General features: G+C 42.2%; 1 protein-coding gene across 1 annotated transcript in view; it reads right to left on the minus strand.

The window, feature by feature from the left end:
- Positions 1-17,301, minus strand: part of LOC113028244 (protein kinase C epsilon type-like) — a 53,357-nt gene extending 36,056 nt beyond the window's left edge. The window contains exon 1 of the mRNA XM_026178356.2: positions 16,085-17,301. Coding sequence (XP_026034141.1) covers positions 16,085-16,429 — 345 coding nt within the window. The 5' untranslated portion in view covers positions 16,430-17,301. The remainder of the gene's footprint in view (positions 1-16,084) is intronic.
- Between the last annotated feature and the right edge of the window lie 1,200 nt (positions 17,302-18,501).

Genomic DNA, 18,501 nt, shown 5'->3' on the forward strand with positions numbered 1-18,501 from the left:
CCCACATCCATCTGTCAAATAACAAATTTCGGCTTTGAGAGAGCTCGACCGCATTCACACGATAACATGTGTGTGTCTGTGCGTGTCTGTGTGTTTGGCCCTCTTTCTAACAGCAACTCAACTCACACAGGAGGCCCCCGCTGAGTGAGACAGCATGAGAGTCATGCATCTTTAATGTAACATCACAGACGGCTAATAATGTAAGAAGAGCCGAGCTGTGGCGGCGGCGGAGCGAAGGTAAAGCTGGAGGACGGGAGAGATTCTCATTCTGCGTTCAGACTGCAACAAAACCCGCCCCTCACCACAACCCAACGCTCCAACAATCCCGTAGCGTCAGGCAGGAGGCCAATTAGATTTACAACAGTTGATGTTCCCCATCAAATCATCCAGCCCGTTCAGTCATCTTAAGAGATCACAACCACTCCAGATATGTGCGTGATATCCAGACAGTCTGATGAGCAGTCCCCGTAGATCAGACAGCCGTCACCGTTGGATGAAAACACACTTCATAAAAATTCAAGCCGCACGAGGTGGCTGCACGATTGGGGAGAAATATCCAATTAAATATAAGACATCGCTCTTTTTGAAGGTCCTCCTCTTTTAAACCAGCTCCTGAAAAGGCAGCTTTCATGTAAACACTACATTTGTTCTTTAAACCTTTGTTTAGACTCTCACATATGAAAAACGAGGTGTCATCAATTGAGGTGTAAGATTTTTTGATAACACCTTCATGCTCTTAAGCAATAGTTATGATAGGAAAATTGGCAAACTAACAGCTTCACAACATGTCCATAATTTATTTATTTATTTATTTTTTTAAATTTACTTCCTGGCACAGCTAAACGAGAACCTTGATGCCAATTTATATATTTGTCTGATAAAGGAGGATAAGGAGCTGGCGAAATTTTGCTCCATACAAACCAAAATAAAATCCACCGAGTGGAATTTCTAGCACTCAGTAATTCAAATGTTATAGTTAGAATATTAAATTTAAAAACTGAGTAAAAAAATAATAACTTGCTGCCGTACAAGAGTCGTCTGTGTGTGAGTACTCAAAAGTATAAAACTGCCAGACCTTTTTTTTTAAAATTGATTACACAACCGTGTGAGTAGTTTCATTTGTGACCTTACTCTCCACTGTTAATCAGATAATTCCCAAAAAGTGGAAGTACTGGGCCTCTGGGGAACGACACACACATATAATCACTGTGTTACCTTACTTAACTTAAGTCTATACTTTTTCCTGTTATTTTTCAGGACATTTTTTATTAAATACCAATGAGTTCATAAACTCTGTGCTAACTACTTTTATTATAATAACTGAAAAAAAAAGCCTGCTTATTATTGATAAGATTAGAATTCTTAAATGGAGAAAAATAGCAATATAACTTTTGGTTATTTGTGTAACTACAGTTCTCAGAGGTCCACCCATGGCGAGACATTGAAACGCAACTCCGCCTAGTGTCTCCAGAGTGTAGTGGTTTATAAATTCACCTTACATGTAAAAGATGTAAGAAGGATCCCAGTTTGGGACCAGAAGGAAACACAAATGAATGTGCTGCTTGTGTAAGGAAGGGGTTTACTACCAAAGCAATAGTTTCAGAGACATTTAACAACCAAAACTGTGGTTAAAGTCATACATAACATAGAAAAACTGGCTAAAACAGGCAGAGAAATACAGGTGCACTCCTGGTTTCACACAGAAAGAGGAGACAAGGAGTGTGCATTTCACCTTCCCATTTCTTCCCTTTCACTGGAAACATAAATTAAACACCCTCAGCAAACATACACCCTACACATACACACTAAAGGTTGTCCTGATTTGGCTTTAGTGGGCAGTGCACCATATTTCTCTTTGTATGTGAGCGTATATCTTAAATCCAGACTGTCCTACTTAACCAGCAGGTCACCGAGGGGTGGGGCCCATGATGTCATTGTCCACAAACAGCGATTGTGAGGGAATGGGAGTCTGGGGGTCAGGAGTAAAGAAAGGCATAATGACAATGTGGCTGTGGCTGTGGCTGTGACGATAATCGTGTCTTGAAAGAGACAAAGTGGAAAGGCGGGGAACAAGGTGACGGTGTCATGATGCTGCCTCTGTGACTATAGGATTATGTTAGTGCTCAAGGATATTTTTAACTTTGGATGTTTTTTGTTTTTTTTAAGGCAACAAAATATATAAAGTCAAAAAGGTGGATCTCAGTTGTTTTCATCTTATAACTTTCTGCAAACTGCATCTTTTTTGGGAGGTAGCAGCAGATGGCGCAAAAGAGGCTAGCAAGACTTGTTAGTGTTTTCTATTTTTAACCCTCCGGCAGTTCATTCCCTCAAAGTGGCACCGGTTCTTAACCTTTTTACGACTCTGACATCCACTAAAGGACAAAAATATTTTTTGGCCCTCCTCCCCATCTAAGGAAATGTCAAATTTAGATGTGCCAAATACCATACTCGGTAATTACAAGCTGTCTTTAACATACTTGTTGGTTACCCTAACGTTGGTTGCAGAAATGGGAGACAATATTGACACCAACCTTCCCGGTGTAACGCTGAACTTTGGAAAACTAAAACTTTCATGTTTGTCCTTGATTTCGTTCAGAGAGAATTGCATCCCCCAGTTCGCAGCAACGTGGTTACCAGTGAGCACAGAAAATCAAATTCTGCAACTTTAAACGACAGTGAAGAAAACGGAGGCGATGCTCAGGACTAAACGTCAAGGCGAGTGACTGAAGCAACTACCAATGACAGTGAAATACTGATGACTGACATATTACAAGGTGCTAAATTAATTACCAAAAGGTTACCTAGGCAACCCGGGCCTGAAACTCTAACTGGAGCAAACAACCATTAGCAACAAAGCAGGGCTACCTATGTGGACGCCCCTTCCGGGTAACAGACTTCATGGCTCTGTTCTGCTTTGCTACCTACTGCAGCTACAGCTCATCTAGACTTTTTATGGCTATCTAATGTTGAAAGCAGGCACATGGGGCAAATTCACGCACACACTGAAAAAGATTTACTACAAACTAACAACCCATTAGTCAACCAACTTAATTAGCATTTTCCTGTCTTCTCTTGATGCAGCTCCTCCCCCGCTTATCTGCTAGTTCCTGTGGGAGACTGCCTTACTGTACCCCGCGCCTTGTCTTCAATGGATTTACTGAGTCACTGCACTTTTGTGGGGGGTTTTTTAGCTTTGTGATATTTTGTGCAACTGAATACCACATATATCCGTGACATTTGCACGCCGACTAACACATTTGCAATACAACCTCACTTTGGCACAACTGGATTTAAAATCTGTGGAAAGAACTATGTATACAGCCAAAAATCTTTTGTTCTTCCGTGGCTACACAGTCACCATTTGTGTCTACGTTTTTTGAGAGTAAGTCAAATTCCTTCTGTGGATTAACACGCTTGATTCTGATAGCATACACAACATAAGTTGTAGCCAAAGCTTGACTTATGTTGCTGCAAAAAAGTGGTAAATTATGAAATTATGATGTTTTGTCCACATTTGTGCAATCGATACATTTTTGATTTACAAACTGGGTGTAATTCTGTAAGTAAGTAAGTAAAATTTTATTTATATAGCACCTCTCAAGATAAAAATCACAAAGTGCTTCACAGAAGCTAAAACCTAAAAATAAAAATCAACCAAAAGCAAGTTTAAAAAGATGAGTTTTTAGCTGTTTTTTAAAAGCGACCACAGAGTCCACAGATCTCAGGCTCAAAGGGAGAGAGTTCCACAATCTGGGGGCCACAGTTACAAAAGCTTTGTCGCCTTTTGTTTTCAGCCTCGTGTGTTGGACAACCAGCAAGCTCTGGTGACATGACCTCAGGGACCTGCTGGGAATGTATGGATGTAAAAGTTCACTTATATATGTTGGTGTTTGTCTATGCAGAGCCCTGAAAGTCAAGGTCAAAACCTTAAAGTGGATTCTGAATTTAACGGGGAGCCAGTGCAGCTGAATCAGCAGGGGTGTGACATGGGAGTACTTGGAGGACTTGGTCAGAAGCTTTGCAGCAGCGTTCTGTACAACTTGCAGATGCTCCAAAGATGCTCCAAGTAAACAAAGAATTCCAATAATCCAGACGAGATGAAACAAATGCATGAATGACAACTTCCAATTCGGAGCGCGATACAATGGGACTCAGCTTAGCAATGTTTCTCAAGTGATAAAAACAGGAGCGAACCAGAGATTTTACATGAGCATCCAAAGTCAGAGCTGAGTCAATAGTAACACCAAGCTTCCTGATAGACGGTTTGGCAAATGTAGCAAGTGGACCCAAGTTTTCCATAACACTAGGTACAAAATTTTTAGGAGCACAAACAAGGACTTCAGTCTTCTCCTCATTTAGTTGAAGAAAGTTTCCAGCCATCCAACCTCTAATGGAGTCTATGCACTTATGCAAAATCTGTAGCTTGGAAACATCATGGTGCTTAAAGGAGATATATAACTGAATATCATCTGCATAGCAGTGATACAAAATGTCCTTAAAAGTGCTGAATAAGTGTTGAAGAGGAAGTAAATACAGCAAGAACAATAAAGGCCCCAAAACTGAACCTTGTGGCACACCATAGGCAAAAAAAAGTAGAAGAGGAACTGTACTTAGAGGTAGCCACAGAAAAGGATCGTTCATGCAAATAGGATTCCCTGTCACAGCCAAGATATATATTCTTCTCCCTGACCTGCGACATTAACATTTTGATCAGATCGCCTTAGAGTCAATTGTGAAGAAATTTCCTGACAGGCGCTCTTGAGATTGAGATGAAAAAACAACTGCAAAGCCGTTGCTGCTGACATAAAATGGTTATAAGTTCAATATTTACACTAATATAACAAATTCTGAAACTCTACACCATCTGAATTTGTCACTTGTTTAAGATTTCTTAGAAATATGCAATGCAATAAATTCTGGCAGGCATAAACGGAGCCTATAAAACATGTTGTACTAAAATATTTGGCTTCGTAGTTGTAAAACAAAAAAGAATTTAAACTGGTTAAACCATCTTTTAAACGGATGTTGGTCGGTCTCCAATTGTAGCCCTTCAGTCTTTAATCCCGGCTGCTGTGTTGGAGCATGTGAGTGTATCTGTGCTGAAGCCAAGTGTCAAACAGTGGCTGGCTGACATCTGACGTGGCCCGTGTCCCAGCGAGGAAACGTTACACTGTGTGGTCATCACGTCTCAGAAGCTTCCAGCAGCCTCGCAGCTTCGCCCTCCAGCCTGACATGTTTACATGTACACAGAGCTTACTTCCACGCCTCATCTCCTGTCCTCTCTCAGTCATCACCACTGTTTTCCCCCTCCTCAGACTCGTCTTGCTACCTTTGCACCAACTCTGTTTTCTCTGTCAACTGAGAACTTTTTTTAAAAAACACTACCAGGAGCTATTTTTTTTTAATTGCTAAGGAAGCGATAAGCTGGTGGTAATAATCCGGTCGTTAAGTGATGACGTGACGAATCCTACTTCCGGGCCTAAAGTAGTCTGTGTTATTATGGCTTTTGTGTTGTTTGATGTTTAATGTTATGTATTTTCTTGTATTTAATCTCAAAAAGCTCCTTCATGCTTCATGCCCTGGAGGACGGGGCTGTGGCCCCCCACACCCTCTAGCAGATCATTACATGAAGGAACCTTTTAAAAAACAAAAAACAAGCGCGTCCATGCTCACAGGTGTACACACGGGTGATCACACACACAAACTACACCCTTTTTGGCTCCTACCTCAAAGCACACTGTGTTCTGTTGCTCTTATGTGCTGCACAATAATGTTTAATATTTAGTATTTACTGTCATATTCCCATATATCATTGTGATGTTGTTTATTCTATTTGTTCTCTTCTGCTTGTTTTCTTTTTTCTTTCTCAGCAGGTGACCCAGGTGATTGATATATGCATTTTTTTTCTTTTTTTCTTCTTTTTTTTTTTCTGCTCATTCTGTTGGTTTTTGGTTTTTGCCCTTCTCCCCCATCCCTCTTCTCAGCTGTTTCTCTTTCCCTCTTTCTTTCTCCCCTTCTTTCCCCCAGTCAAGTCTGTCCCATATTCAGTAAGTGAAAATAAAATAAACAATAAAAGGTGAATCAAATGGACCATTACGGCAAGGCTGGGATGGTCAATTTGGTAAAGTAAATCCGTTGGGCATCTTTCTTTGCCTTTAGACAACAATTCTGATGGCAAAAGAGCCAAACGGGACAGGCAAAAAAAAGAAAAAGAAAAAAAAGAAGAAAAAAAAAAAAAAAAAGCTCCTAAAACAGTCAGTGATCACTGACCTCCCTCGGCTTTAATTACCGCTAATCATTTATTTAAGCTCAGTTTTTAAAACCTTACGATGTAACTACAGCCCAGCCCATGCAGCAGTATATGAATGACTAACCTCGTATTGTGGATGGATTATCTCAGTTGTTCTCCTGGCTGAAGTTTGGTCCTTTTACAGCATCCTGCCATGCGATTACATTTGTTCCTGACCACCGAGAACACTCACATTAACTTTTATCGAGTGGAAAAAAAAAGTTAGCTTGTTTATATTATGCTAACACAGCTGTGTCGCTAATGGTCACGTAGCACATCATTATATACCAGCTAGCCAAACTTCAGTGACCCTACAAACGTCACTGCTGTTTAGTTTTCTGTCTTCATTTATGTTGGAAGTGATAACAGAGCTGTACATTTTAATTTGTTTCCAAAACCCCGCAGTCAGGACATGCTATATTGTATTTAGATAGAAGCTAGCGAGCTAACTTCCTGCTAACTTCTAACTCTGTTAAATAAATTCCGTTTTCATGGATGCCTGGATGTTAAACTCAATTGTTACACCTGGTAGAGCAGAACGCTGATCATTTTATTAAAGATGAAAGACTTTAGACAGTTTTTCAACTCTCAGTAATGCCATAGTGATCGTTTGATATATGGACCTGCAGCGGAGTTTAGGCCCAGACACGGCTAGTGACGTCAGACTGAACAACCGGATAGCCAGCCTGACTTGAATATTACAGCCTGCAACTGTGCACACTCACTCCTTGTTGTTATTAGAATTAAATACAGTAATATAAAACCACAATTAATAATCCACAACTATTGAATAAATATAATAAAAAATAATACCAGATAATCTTATGAAGAATTTAAAGCATCATTACAAAAAAAAACAATCACTAAATGGATCTTGTAGGATCTGAAATGTTACCTCTTGAGATTGTTTCAGAAAAAAACATAATTAAAGTAAAAATGAGCAATTTTTAGTTTGACTATTCCAAAAAAAAAGCACTGACTGCATTGTTATGAAAGTCCAGTCACAGACTGAGCACCACCAATAGATAAATCAAATGTTGCTGACCAGACCTTTGAGAATATATGGACGCCCTTCATCATCCTTCATGTCGAGAATTTGAATATATAACAAACTGAGGATGTTTCCCTCCGCTCTTCTTTTCTTTTTTTTGTTTTGTGAAGCTGCAAAACAGAAGCCTCGCCCTTCTGTGTGTGTGTTTTCCTTTTCTTTTTCTTTTTCTGGCAAAAAAGCTTGAAAATACTTTAAACGTACAAGATGTTCTGATTTATGGCTGTATTGTGTTAAAATTTAATAAAAACGCTGCTGCAAAAAAAATAAAAAATAAAATAATGCACAACAATCATAAGGGCAAAACGTCACGGTAAAAAATAATCTGTCAAACATAAACAGCTTGTAACATTAATAAAGTGAAAGGCATGCTGGGTAACAGGCTGTTAACAGCTGGGAGACAGTGAGGAGAGGTGGAGGTTTAGAAGAACAGAGCCAAAGTAACTTTCAACCAATAGCAGAGCTGTTTCTGCAGTCTGGACGCCTTTCAGGCTTCAAGAAAATGAGGCTCTTTTTTCACCATTTCTAAGTGTGAGCAGGGCCAGAACAGCAGGAAACAAGGTGATGGTAACGTGTTACTCGAAAGTACCTGGAGTTTTTACCTGGAGATAGAATCGCTTTGGTGGAGAAATTTTGGAAGAATGAGTGCAAGTGGAAACCATTCTGAAACCTTACAACGTAACCTGAGCTGTAAGCTATTGTGCACCTCCCTGTGAATGTAAGTAACTTACTAAATGTAAGTATTTGTTCTCTGCACATTGCTTTGCAATAACGGTCAATCGCTAACGGTAATTCAAGCTTCTGGTTGCCTAGGTAATCTCTAATTACCTAAGCAACTGTTGGCGTGTCCACCACCCCGCTGGACACGAATCTACAATATCCTTCACTGTCATTGGTATTTGTTTAATTCAATTGAGAAACATATCAGCAGTGGTTATTTTGCCCATCATCGCTTGGTCTCTGCTCACATCACTGTGAATTATTTCCTGTGCGTACACCCCTTGACTCTAAACCTCTGCCACAAATATGTAAGCGCCTCAGAGTAAATTATTTTACAGAATAAGATTTCCATGGTATCATTTTTTTGTAGACATTATTTCTTTGTTCTTTGTTCACAGGGGCAGCACAGGGGCACCACAGGGGACTGTCCTCTCCCCCTTCCTCTTCACCCTCTACACCACAGACTTCAGCCACTGCACAGAGACCTGCCATCTTCAGAAGTTTTCTGATGACTCTGCAGTGGTTGGATGCATCAGCAGGGATGATGAGACAGAGTACCGGGCTGTGGTCGACTCCTTTGTCACGTGGTGTGAGCAGAATCATCTGCAGCTCAACGTGGCAAAGGCCAAGGAACTGATCGTGGACTTCAGGAAGACCAGGAAACACTTGACCCCTGTTTCAATCCAGGGGGTCAGTGTTGACATTGTGGAGGACTATAAATACCTTGGAGTACACATTGACAATAAACTGGACTGGGCTAAAAACACCACAGCACTTTACAGGAAGGGCCAGAGTCGTCTCTATTTTTTGAGGCGACTGAGGTCCTTCAACATCTGCCAGAAAATGCTGAGGATTTTCTATGAGTCTGTTGTGGCCAGTGTGATCCTCTATGCTGTTGCATGCTGGGGGAGCAGGCTGAGGGTCGCAGATGCCAACAGACTTAATAAACTGATCCGTAAAATAATTTCCCCCAGGGATCAATAAAGTATTCTGATTCTGATTCTGATTATTTCTTTTTTCTTCTGTTAAAAAAAAGCAACCCACCCTAAATCTATATATGAGCTTACAGTCAATACTGTAATAATTGCTAATAATGGAGAAAGCAACAGAATTTCCTCTGCAGTGTATGTGAAGTAAAACCACCAAACTGCAGGGCTGAAAAAACTGCAGATCCTCTAATGGCCACTTGGGGCGAGTCAATCCCACTGACAGATTTTGAATTTTCAAACATATTCCAGTGAAGCATTTCAGTCACGAAATAATAAACACAGCTGCTATACTGAACAGAAAACAATACATAAATGGCGGTGTAACTAACCTGTGTGTCCTAAACGGTACATTACGCTGACGATCTAAACAGCAACTCTATTTTGTGACGAATGATTAATTACTGTTTTGTTACTGAGTAAAACTTGTCCAAACCTGCCTGAGGCTTGATTTACAGAGCCCAGTGGTCGATGCTGTAATGTCGTGTCTCACCGACTACCTGAATACATCATCGGCATAATTATGCTGGTGAGTAAAGTGGAATTTCCCTTGAAGAGTGGGCACGCAGCACAAGGGAACCCTTTAAGTCTCTCTACCTTTGAAGGCCTTGAGTTTGAATCACTCTTCCTTCTAAAAGAACTAAAACACTGCTTTTCTTGCTTTTTTCTCTGCCCTTTCTTACCCCCTGACCCCCCCCCCCCCCCCCCCCCACCAAAAGAAAAAAGCTCCTACCTACCCATCTCTCTCTCTCTATCTCTGATGTGTCTGTGGGTGAGTGACTGTCACCAAGGGGACGGGGCTGTCACTGTCACCATGGGGATGGGCTCCGTAGAGCATCTCAATTACTGAGTGGGACAATTAATAAGCATCAAAGTCCTGGTTAATATTTCACCAGCAGCACAAAGCAGGAACCAGCGCTTGGGTCCCGGGGAGATGGAGAGGTGGTGGAAGACAAAAGAGAACAGGAAGCAGAGGGGATGCGGATAACAGCGCACATACGACAGAGATGGAGCGATGACGAGATGGGATGAGAGAGGCAGCAGAAGGGCGGAGGAAGTGAGAAAGATGGAGCTGAGGTACACATGCCTCAGTGTTCTTCTGAACAGCAGGAAGTATGCCATTTGGCTGTACTCTGTGCTGGGTCTCACTGTGTATTACTGTACACTTCGGTTTTTGTCACTGATCTGCTCTAAGTACTGCAAACTCTGCCGAGGTTTCAATAATTCGTACACACTAAAGTGGTCTATTTTGCTTATTTTCTTGAAAGCGACCAAATAATGTCAATATATGTGCAAATAATTCCTATGATGCAAAATCTCAGGCTTCAGACTGCTGAACCCTGGGCTGTGAGCACAGAAGCTCCACCCACCCACATTGGGAGGGGCAGCCAATCACAAGAAAGACGGGTTAAATGGAGAGCAGAGGAAGCTAAAACGTTTGATTCAGACAGAGAATGGATGGATGAAAGGTCCAATGTAAGAGAAAAAGAATATATTTTAATTAATGATTTAGGTGATCTTCTTCATAATCCAGTTGCCCTCTCTTCCCCCTATTAGATTGCCAATTACTGATATTATTGCTGCTTAGAAGGGCAGTGGTTAATATACAATGATAGGGGTAGCGTGATCCAGGATCCATTATGCAAACTGTATTAAGTCACAGATTTTGTGGAGCTCTATACTGTTTTTTTTCCTTCAGACCTGGCGTTCTACTGACTTGTTCAATGGCCCTCTTTGCACACAGCAGACTTAATGATCATAGTCCAAGAACAAAAACATGGCACTGCAACTGAGCACAAAAGATTTCTTTTAGCTAGGCTTAACTGAATATTAAATTATTTTTGTGTCTTATGGAAAATCTTTTGCAAACTCAAAAAACACGATGTCTACAGAATGGATGAGCTACTGGATGAATATAGTGGCTATGAGAGACTGGACTGGCTGAGTTCATAACTGCTAATTTAATGTTGTGCCTTGAGAATTCAACTTGGTAAATAATTACCTGCAAAGCACAAATGTAATCTAATCTAAGACTAGTATTTGGCTCAAATCACTGCTTGTTCCCCTAATTTCTGTCTCCTTTTTTTTTTTTTTTCAAAAAAGGAGGAGGTTGCCGACCCCTGGCCTAGGCTGACAAGCAATGTCAATTCAGAAATCATATTTGACACTGGATAACATATATCTGTACCTGCTTTTCATTTGGAGGCTGCAAGCGGTAACATCCTTCATCTCCCTGCTTTGTTTAAGTCCTTCAGTTCACTGATGTAACCTGGTTTAAAACCAAAATAATCCCAGATGGGTGATTCTGCATTTGCTGAAAATGGGACGGGGAGTGGGGGGATCTATCTGTTTACTTAGTTTAGTCTTAAGCCCTTTTTCCATTAGTACCTACTTGGATCAACTCAGCACGGTTCGCCACGGTTTTCAGCGTTTTCCATTAGGTCATAGTAGCTGGTACCAGATACTTTTTTAGTACCCGCTCAACTGGGGTTCCAAGCGATCCCAGCAGGCACTAAAGTGTGACATCATCAGACTGCATGCCACTGACTGGCTGGTCAGTAGCATCACTCGATGAGTCAAGAAAGCCTCTCGTTCATGAAAATTAAAACAGCCATTTTTGAAACCCAGCAACTAAGGAAATGGTTAAAACAACGCCATGGTCCCCCAGTCAGACGAAAAGTCACAGACCGAGCAGCAGGTTTCACTTGACGTCCACCTTTTTTGTAGAGTTCGTGTGCCATATTAATAACATTGTGGGACGCTCGGACATGTTTCTGTCACGACAACCACGCACATTCGCTAGTACCAGATTGTAGTGGAAAACCAGTCAATCCAAATCAAGTCATGGCGATCCGTGGCGAATGGCAAAGGGGCTTTAGTTATCTATCTCCAACTACAACATATAGCTAATGTTCATTCAAAAGTCAATATTAATATTTAGCCAATGAACCAAAGTAAAAGACTGACTGTTTAAATTGATGACGGCTAAATTTGGCTAAACTTTTCGGTCAATGACAGGGATTAATGTTTGGTCGGTGTGCATCCTGAGGGAGGAATGAATGCACGGTACGGTAATCCGTTAGAAAGAATCTTCTTTAGGATTCTAGGTTTTTAGGATTCATCCTCTGGGGATAAACTTTTCCAAATTCTGACCAGAACTTTGAAGTTACATAATTAGTTGACCAAAAGACAATCTGTCATCATTTTTGATTGTCATTAACTGTTGAAGCTATTTAAAAAGCCAGAATACCTAAAGAGCATTTCATTCCACCTTAATAAGATGCAAGCAGAGAGTTCCCCATGCGGCTATGAAGGTCATTCATTACTATTTTGTGACCTTTTAAGGGTCAAATAAGTAACAGATAAATTTACCATGAAAGAATTAGTGAGCTAGATTTAAAGCCTTACCACCCAGTTTAATTTGCTTGCTCATTTTTACATACAGAGAGATTTATACAGAGGGTTTGCATCCACCACCGAGCAGAAAAGGTTGAAAAGATCTGATTCCAGAAGTCATTCTTGTGTTAACAGTATTCTCTGTTTATCCCTAATAATGTATTTTTTGTGAAACATACAGCGAGTAGTGATAAATCAGTGTGTGAGAGGCAGGCTGGCCTATTTTATTTTTATTTTTTGTATAAATGAGTTTAAAAAAAAACTGAAGAGAAAACCCTGTCTGATCTGAGTCAGACAACCTATTAACGAGTATACTATATTTCCCACCGCTACCTCCTTGTTGAGACTGAACATCACATCCTTCCTTCCTCGCTTAAGACAGAGGCGCACGAGAAGGTAAGAGCATCAGGAGGAAGCAGATAAAAGAGGAGTTTAAGGTGCACGAGCGAGGCAGGAAGAGGAAGATGATGGGTAAACGAAGGGTGGGCGGGAGAGTGGGGGTGTTCTTAAAGCTGAAAGATGAGCTCGCTGCTGAAGAGGGGAGGATGAGAAAGACTCGGGAGGCAGAAATGGTGAGTAATGGAATAATGGGGGGGGGGGGGGGGGTGTGAGAGGGACTGTGTCACTCTGAGGCAGATGTACTGACGAGCCGGCTGGCTGATCGATGGGATGTGGTCAATCAGCACATTGATCCATATGCTCTGACCTCACTTTGGATGGCTGAGGGGCAAAGTGGGTGCCTGTGTGTGTGCTGGTTTATATACAAGTGCGTGTGCTGACATAGCATAAGGTTATGTAACTGCACATCAATTAACCCCCACCCCCCGTTAAGGAAACCTAGTTTGGCAAGCATGAAATCATATACACTTTCACATTCGACACTCATTAACAGAGCTCACACTGACATTTTTTGCAGCATTGCATCATGAAAATAAGCTTCCTAAGACTTTAGATTTGCGATTAATTCACCACAATGAGCATTTTGTTGCCCCTCTTTTTTTTTTTTAAGATTACATCACGGTCATATGTTAATCCAGCTGAGAGCAGGGCCTCTATTAAATACTCTTACTTCAAAGAGGAAAATGACATTTCACAAAATAAACTGTAATAATATTGTAATAAGTGGGTGCTGTGATTTCATATCCTCTTCCAAAGGCCTGACAGTGGATTTTCATTGTGTGTGTGTGTGTGTGTGTGTCTTGCCTGAAACAGTTGCCTGAAAGGTAGAAAATTATCAGAGTATTTCACAATGTGCTTTGGAGAACAGTCTGCCGTTATCCTCTCCCCCTCCCAACTCTGTCCTGAAATCACCTTCATTAGCCTTTCGTCTAACATAAGGCAAGTTGACACAAAATGAGGGGAAGCAGTGGAACGAGATCACATGTTATAACTGGAGACAAAACTTGCAGACCTAAAACAAACAGCTCTTTATTCCCTTACATACAAATCTATGTGTAGCAATCCAACATCACAGTCTTAACGTTAAATGATGGGAAACCATAGTATAGTTTTCTCCTCTGCATAGCTGAGTACATCTCTGAAAGGACAGTAAAACTAATAAATAAGTAAAAAAACAAACTTATCTTGAGCTGCAATGCTGCGTTTTCGGAGGGGGGTTAAAGAAAACAACAGCTCCTGTTTCTGCGAGTGCAAAGAGACAGGAGGAATGCGATGAACTGTGAAAGGGCGACTGCAAGTCGAACCTGAGATGCCCAAACCAGATGCAATGCAAGTCCGAACAGCTCCTGTGTCACAGATAACGAGGGTAAAGCTGCATGATAATAGAATGGAAAACAAGTCGCCCCTACATGGTCTCATTTCACATTAGAAAAAGACGACTCCATGACTTTGGTTGGAGGTTGATATTGGCATTTATAGAAAGTATAAGAGTAACGGAGACAGAAGAAACACCCTTCAACCATGTTATGAGTGTTGATGTTGCATAGTTCAGCCACTAGAGGGCACTCTGCAAATTCCCCGTTGGAAACACTTTCTTGTAAGGCCACGAACACAACAAACAGCTAATCTGAGCAGAGTGCAAATAACTTAAAAATGACCACACGTAACAAGTGTTAGGGAAATCCGTTTCTCATGAAAGAAAAACCATATCGGCCGATATGCTGGAATATTGGATTCTTAAATGACCAAATATCGGTATCGGCTTTTATAATGTGGTATCAGTCAGACTCCAGCTGTTATATCCATACACACCTGCAGTGTGACAACGACAGACTGCAGCACAGCTAAGGAATATGAATAACAGAAGTGGAGGCTCTGACGAAGAGCTCAGTGCAAATGTTTGACACTGGAAGAGAGCATTTAATAATAAACATAAGGTAAACATCTTCTTCTTCCTTCTTGATCCTATCCCTAGCATCTTCCTCCGCATGTTCTCCTTCACAACATCCACGAATCTTCTCTATGGTCTTCCTCTTTTCCTCCTGCCTGGCAGCTCCATATTTAACATCCTTTGTTCAGTATATCCACTATCCCTCCTCTGCACATGTCCAAACCATCTCCGCCTTGCCTCACTAACGTTGTCATAAATATGAAGGCCCACTTCATTGTAAAAGGCTCTGAACTGAAACCAGAGGTTTCACTGGATAGGGATGGTGTCAGTCTTGATACTGAATGAAACTAGAGTTAAACATATATTTGTTACCGATTAAAGTGGACATATTGTGTAGCTGTTAAGTGTAGTTATATTTCTGTGAAGGAAAAAATCAGTGCTGCAGACTTTTAAGTCGAGCATTACACTGGACCTTGGTGCAGGCCCTTGGTTTATCTACCTTCTGAAACAACCTTTTTCCCCTTTAAATCAACTAGCCTCTCACTGGCTACAATTCACAAACAGACGGTTTGAACATCAGGTTACAACAAGAGAGGAAACTTCAGTGTGAAATGGAGCCTTTAGGAGATAGATGCTGGTATTGTAACATGAAACTGGTGGTTTAGAAAAGTCTTGTTCTGAAGCAATCACACTCTTATCATTTTTCATGTTTTTTAAACTGACTATACGGAAAGAGGGGCAGATTTGATTGTGAAACCAGCTAACAACTTGTCAAACGTTAGCCGACTGATCAAAATCTTCCAAAATGGACTCTAGTAGGTCCGTAACCATGAGTATCACCCCCTGGTGGATATTACAAAGAATCTTGGTTGAAGGTACTGTCATGTTAGTTTCACTTTTCAGACCTGGAAGCCACCACCATCTTTTATACTGTCTGTAATAGGAACCTGAAGCTGGAGGGGAGGGCGGACCTCTTGTGAGCAGAAAACAAGCATAATAAGGTCCTAAAGTCCTCGCCATCATATTGTAGTCTTTTTCAGTTTCACCCACTGGTGTGGCAAAGGCTCACGTTTGAATTTTGGGAATAGAAGACCAACAGTATTGATTCCTTACGCAATAATAACCGACAGGTGAAACCTGGGAATACTTTTTCCTAGCTGTTCACTGTGAACAGGAACATGAAACAAGCAGTCAAGCAATGGCATGCATACCACAGCCTAATAGACCACATAAAATACACTATGCAGATACAGTGTTTAGGATTTCCTTCCACCTGCACATGCAAAACTGTGGCTTTCACCTACAGACACGCACACCTACACACACGCATACACAGCTACAGATCAAACGCATACCCAGTCTTCGTAGTGCCTGGTTCCGTTCTGCAGCAGGTCCTCCAGCTGGATGGTGCAGTTGGCCACAAAGTCATCATACCCGATGGGTGCATCGTGGAACACTGACAGCTCCAGGCTCCTTCCCTCACGCACCTCGGTGCAGAACTCCTGGTGCCAAACGGGACTGTTGGTCTTGGTTCTGGTGGCGGTCTGGCCTAGTCGGGTCTGATCCAGATTCAGAGCCAGGTAGGGGTCCAGCAGGAAGGAGCCGCTCTTCCCCACTGCGTGACGCAGCGCCCATGGAGTGGGCTTTAGGTCCACCGCCTCACAAACCCGCACCTTCAACAGACCACTGAACACAGGCATGGCTGCTGGGAAGTGTGTGTGCGTAAAAGGATGAGTGTGTGTGTGTGTGTGTGTGTGTGTGTGTGTGTGTGTGTGTGTGTGTGTGTGTGTGTGTGTGTGTGTGTGTGTGTGTGTGTGTGTTTAGGCTAGTCTGCCTGTTCCTGCTCCTGTACACAGAGTGTTTCCTTCCAATGTGCGGGGTCACTGCACAGTCCTGCTACATCCCATAATGCCGCTGGCTCCTTGGACTCTCAGTCTAGTACAGCCATATCAGAACAGCTCGTTATCCACACACGCGCGCAGAGACGCCAACAGGGCAGCTGACTGATCCCCAGCAGACTGAAAAACGCAGAAATAACGCGGACTCACACCCTTCAGGGGTCTCCTGGTGGACGCTCTCCCACCGAGGCGGCTGCCTTGTTTGTTTACGATCGGTCTCGTGAGCCACACAAAATTCCTGTTACCGCGGAAACAGAACGGGGTATGAATGTCTCTGATCAGAAACGCAGGTTGACTGGCTCACGTTCACGTGAAGTCCCGGAGCTTCCCCGCGGTCCTCGTGTGTCTCTCCCGGGTCAGGGTGGAAGAGAGCGCGACCAGCCGCGCCTAGCCATCCGGGATTGGTTCTCCTCTTCCAGCCCGTCTCGGCTCACTCGCTCCTCTCCTGGATAATCTCCTTCCTAAGACCTCACGGCACCGCGATATTTGCGCGTAACCCTCGGAAAGCAGTGCCTTTTATTGCCCCCCCACCCCCCCAAATGACGGTTTTTTGGGGGGTTCACGAGCACCCCAAACACATCCCAGTGCTCCGCTCCCGTTTCGCTTTTTTTTTCTCCTTTCGCTCTCTGCGCGCTCCCCTCGCTTCCCGTCCCCTCGCTCCTGAATCTGTGAGTGAGCGCGAGCTGCAGGAAATGCGCAAAACGCGTCACCCGCGTTGCCGGGCTTCTGCGCCGGATGAGAGAAAAGAAAGACAGAGAGAATCTGTGTGCGCGTGCGTGCGTGCATACATACGTGTGTGCGTGTGTGTGTGTGCTCAGCTGGAAGAGGTGTTTTTAAAAGAGGGGCGATGGAATTCACCCGCAGGCGTGGAGTAATGTGTATGTGTGAACGCGCGTGTCATGGCCAGACAGCCCACAGAGCCCATCAGTCCTCATGCATGACCACAGACAGCCTCACGCACAGTTAGAGAGTCTGAAGAGACAGGGCTGATATTGTTGAGTAAATCTGGTGGCAGCACTTTATAATACAGCCCGCGTTTTACCACACCCTGAATATAGGATGTGATTTTCAGGTTCCTAAAATACTACAGATTCCCAATGATACTTAAAAAATGAGTCATAGTCAACAGTTGTTTGTTGTTTTTAAGATTAAATCATTTTAACACTAAACATTTTTAAGTAATAAAGCTTTATTAAAGAGTATCCCAACTGCCTTTTACACAATTTTTATTTCATTGTTTGCAAGCTTTGATGGTTTCACAGGGAAAATTGAAAAGTTATGACACTGTCCGCGTCGATTTTCTGTCAGACTTTCTGCCCTTGTCATCTGCTCTGTGCAGATTGACATGTCTTCCTAAAAAGAGAGACAGACAGACAGACAGAGAAAAAACAGACTAGGCCTATTTTAAGCAACGTGGAGCAGAGAGCCGCTTGGACACTTGTGGTACGTCTGGTAGAATTACAAGCATTGTCTTGAGCAGGTGCAGTCGGCTCCAGTGGTGATGAAAAGCCGGAACCATGTCTGTTGTATTCCTGGGGTTAGGCTTTATTATAAAGGGTTTCAACCCTGCTTTGTATTTAATTAGGGTTCCAGGATGCCTTTTACAGTAATCTAAGCATCCCTTCTTACATTGTAGATACTAACAGAGCTACAGTCTGTATTATAAAGTGTTCCAGGCTTCATTATATTATGGAGTATCCCAAAGAGCACTTCTTATTTTGTAATTACACATTAATAGGTGTCTAGGCTGTATTTTAGAGTAGTCTAATATGCTTCAAGATACAATACATACTAATAGAGCTTCAGGCTGCATTACTTCCCTATATCCTGAAGCTCCTAAATCCCTTCTTCTTTTGTAATCAGACATTACTACT

The sequence above is a fragment of the Astatotilapia calliptera genome, chromosome 8 (genome assembly GCF_964374335.1).
Source record: "Astatotilapia calliptera chromosome 8, fAstCal68.1, whole genome shotgun sequence".
NCBI classification, from domain to species: Eukaryota; Metazoa; Chordata; class Actinopteri; order Cichliformes; family Cichlidae; genus Astatotilapia; species Astatotilapia calliptera.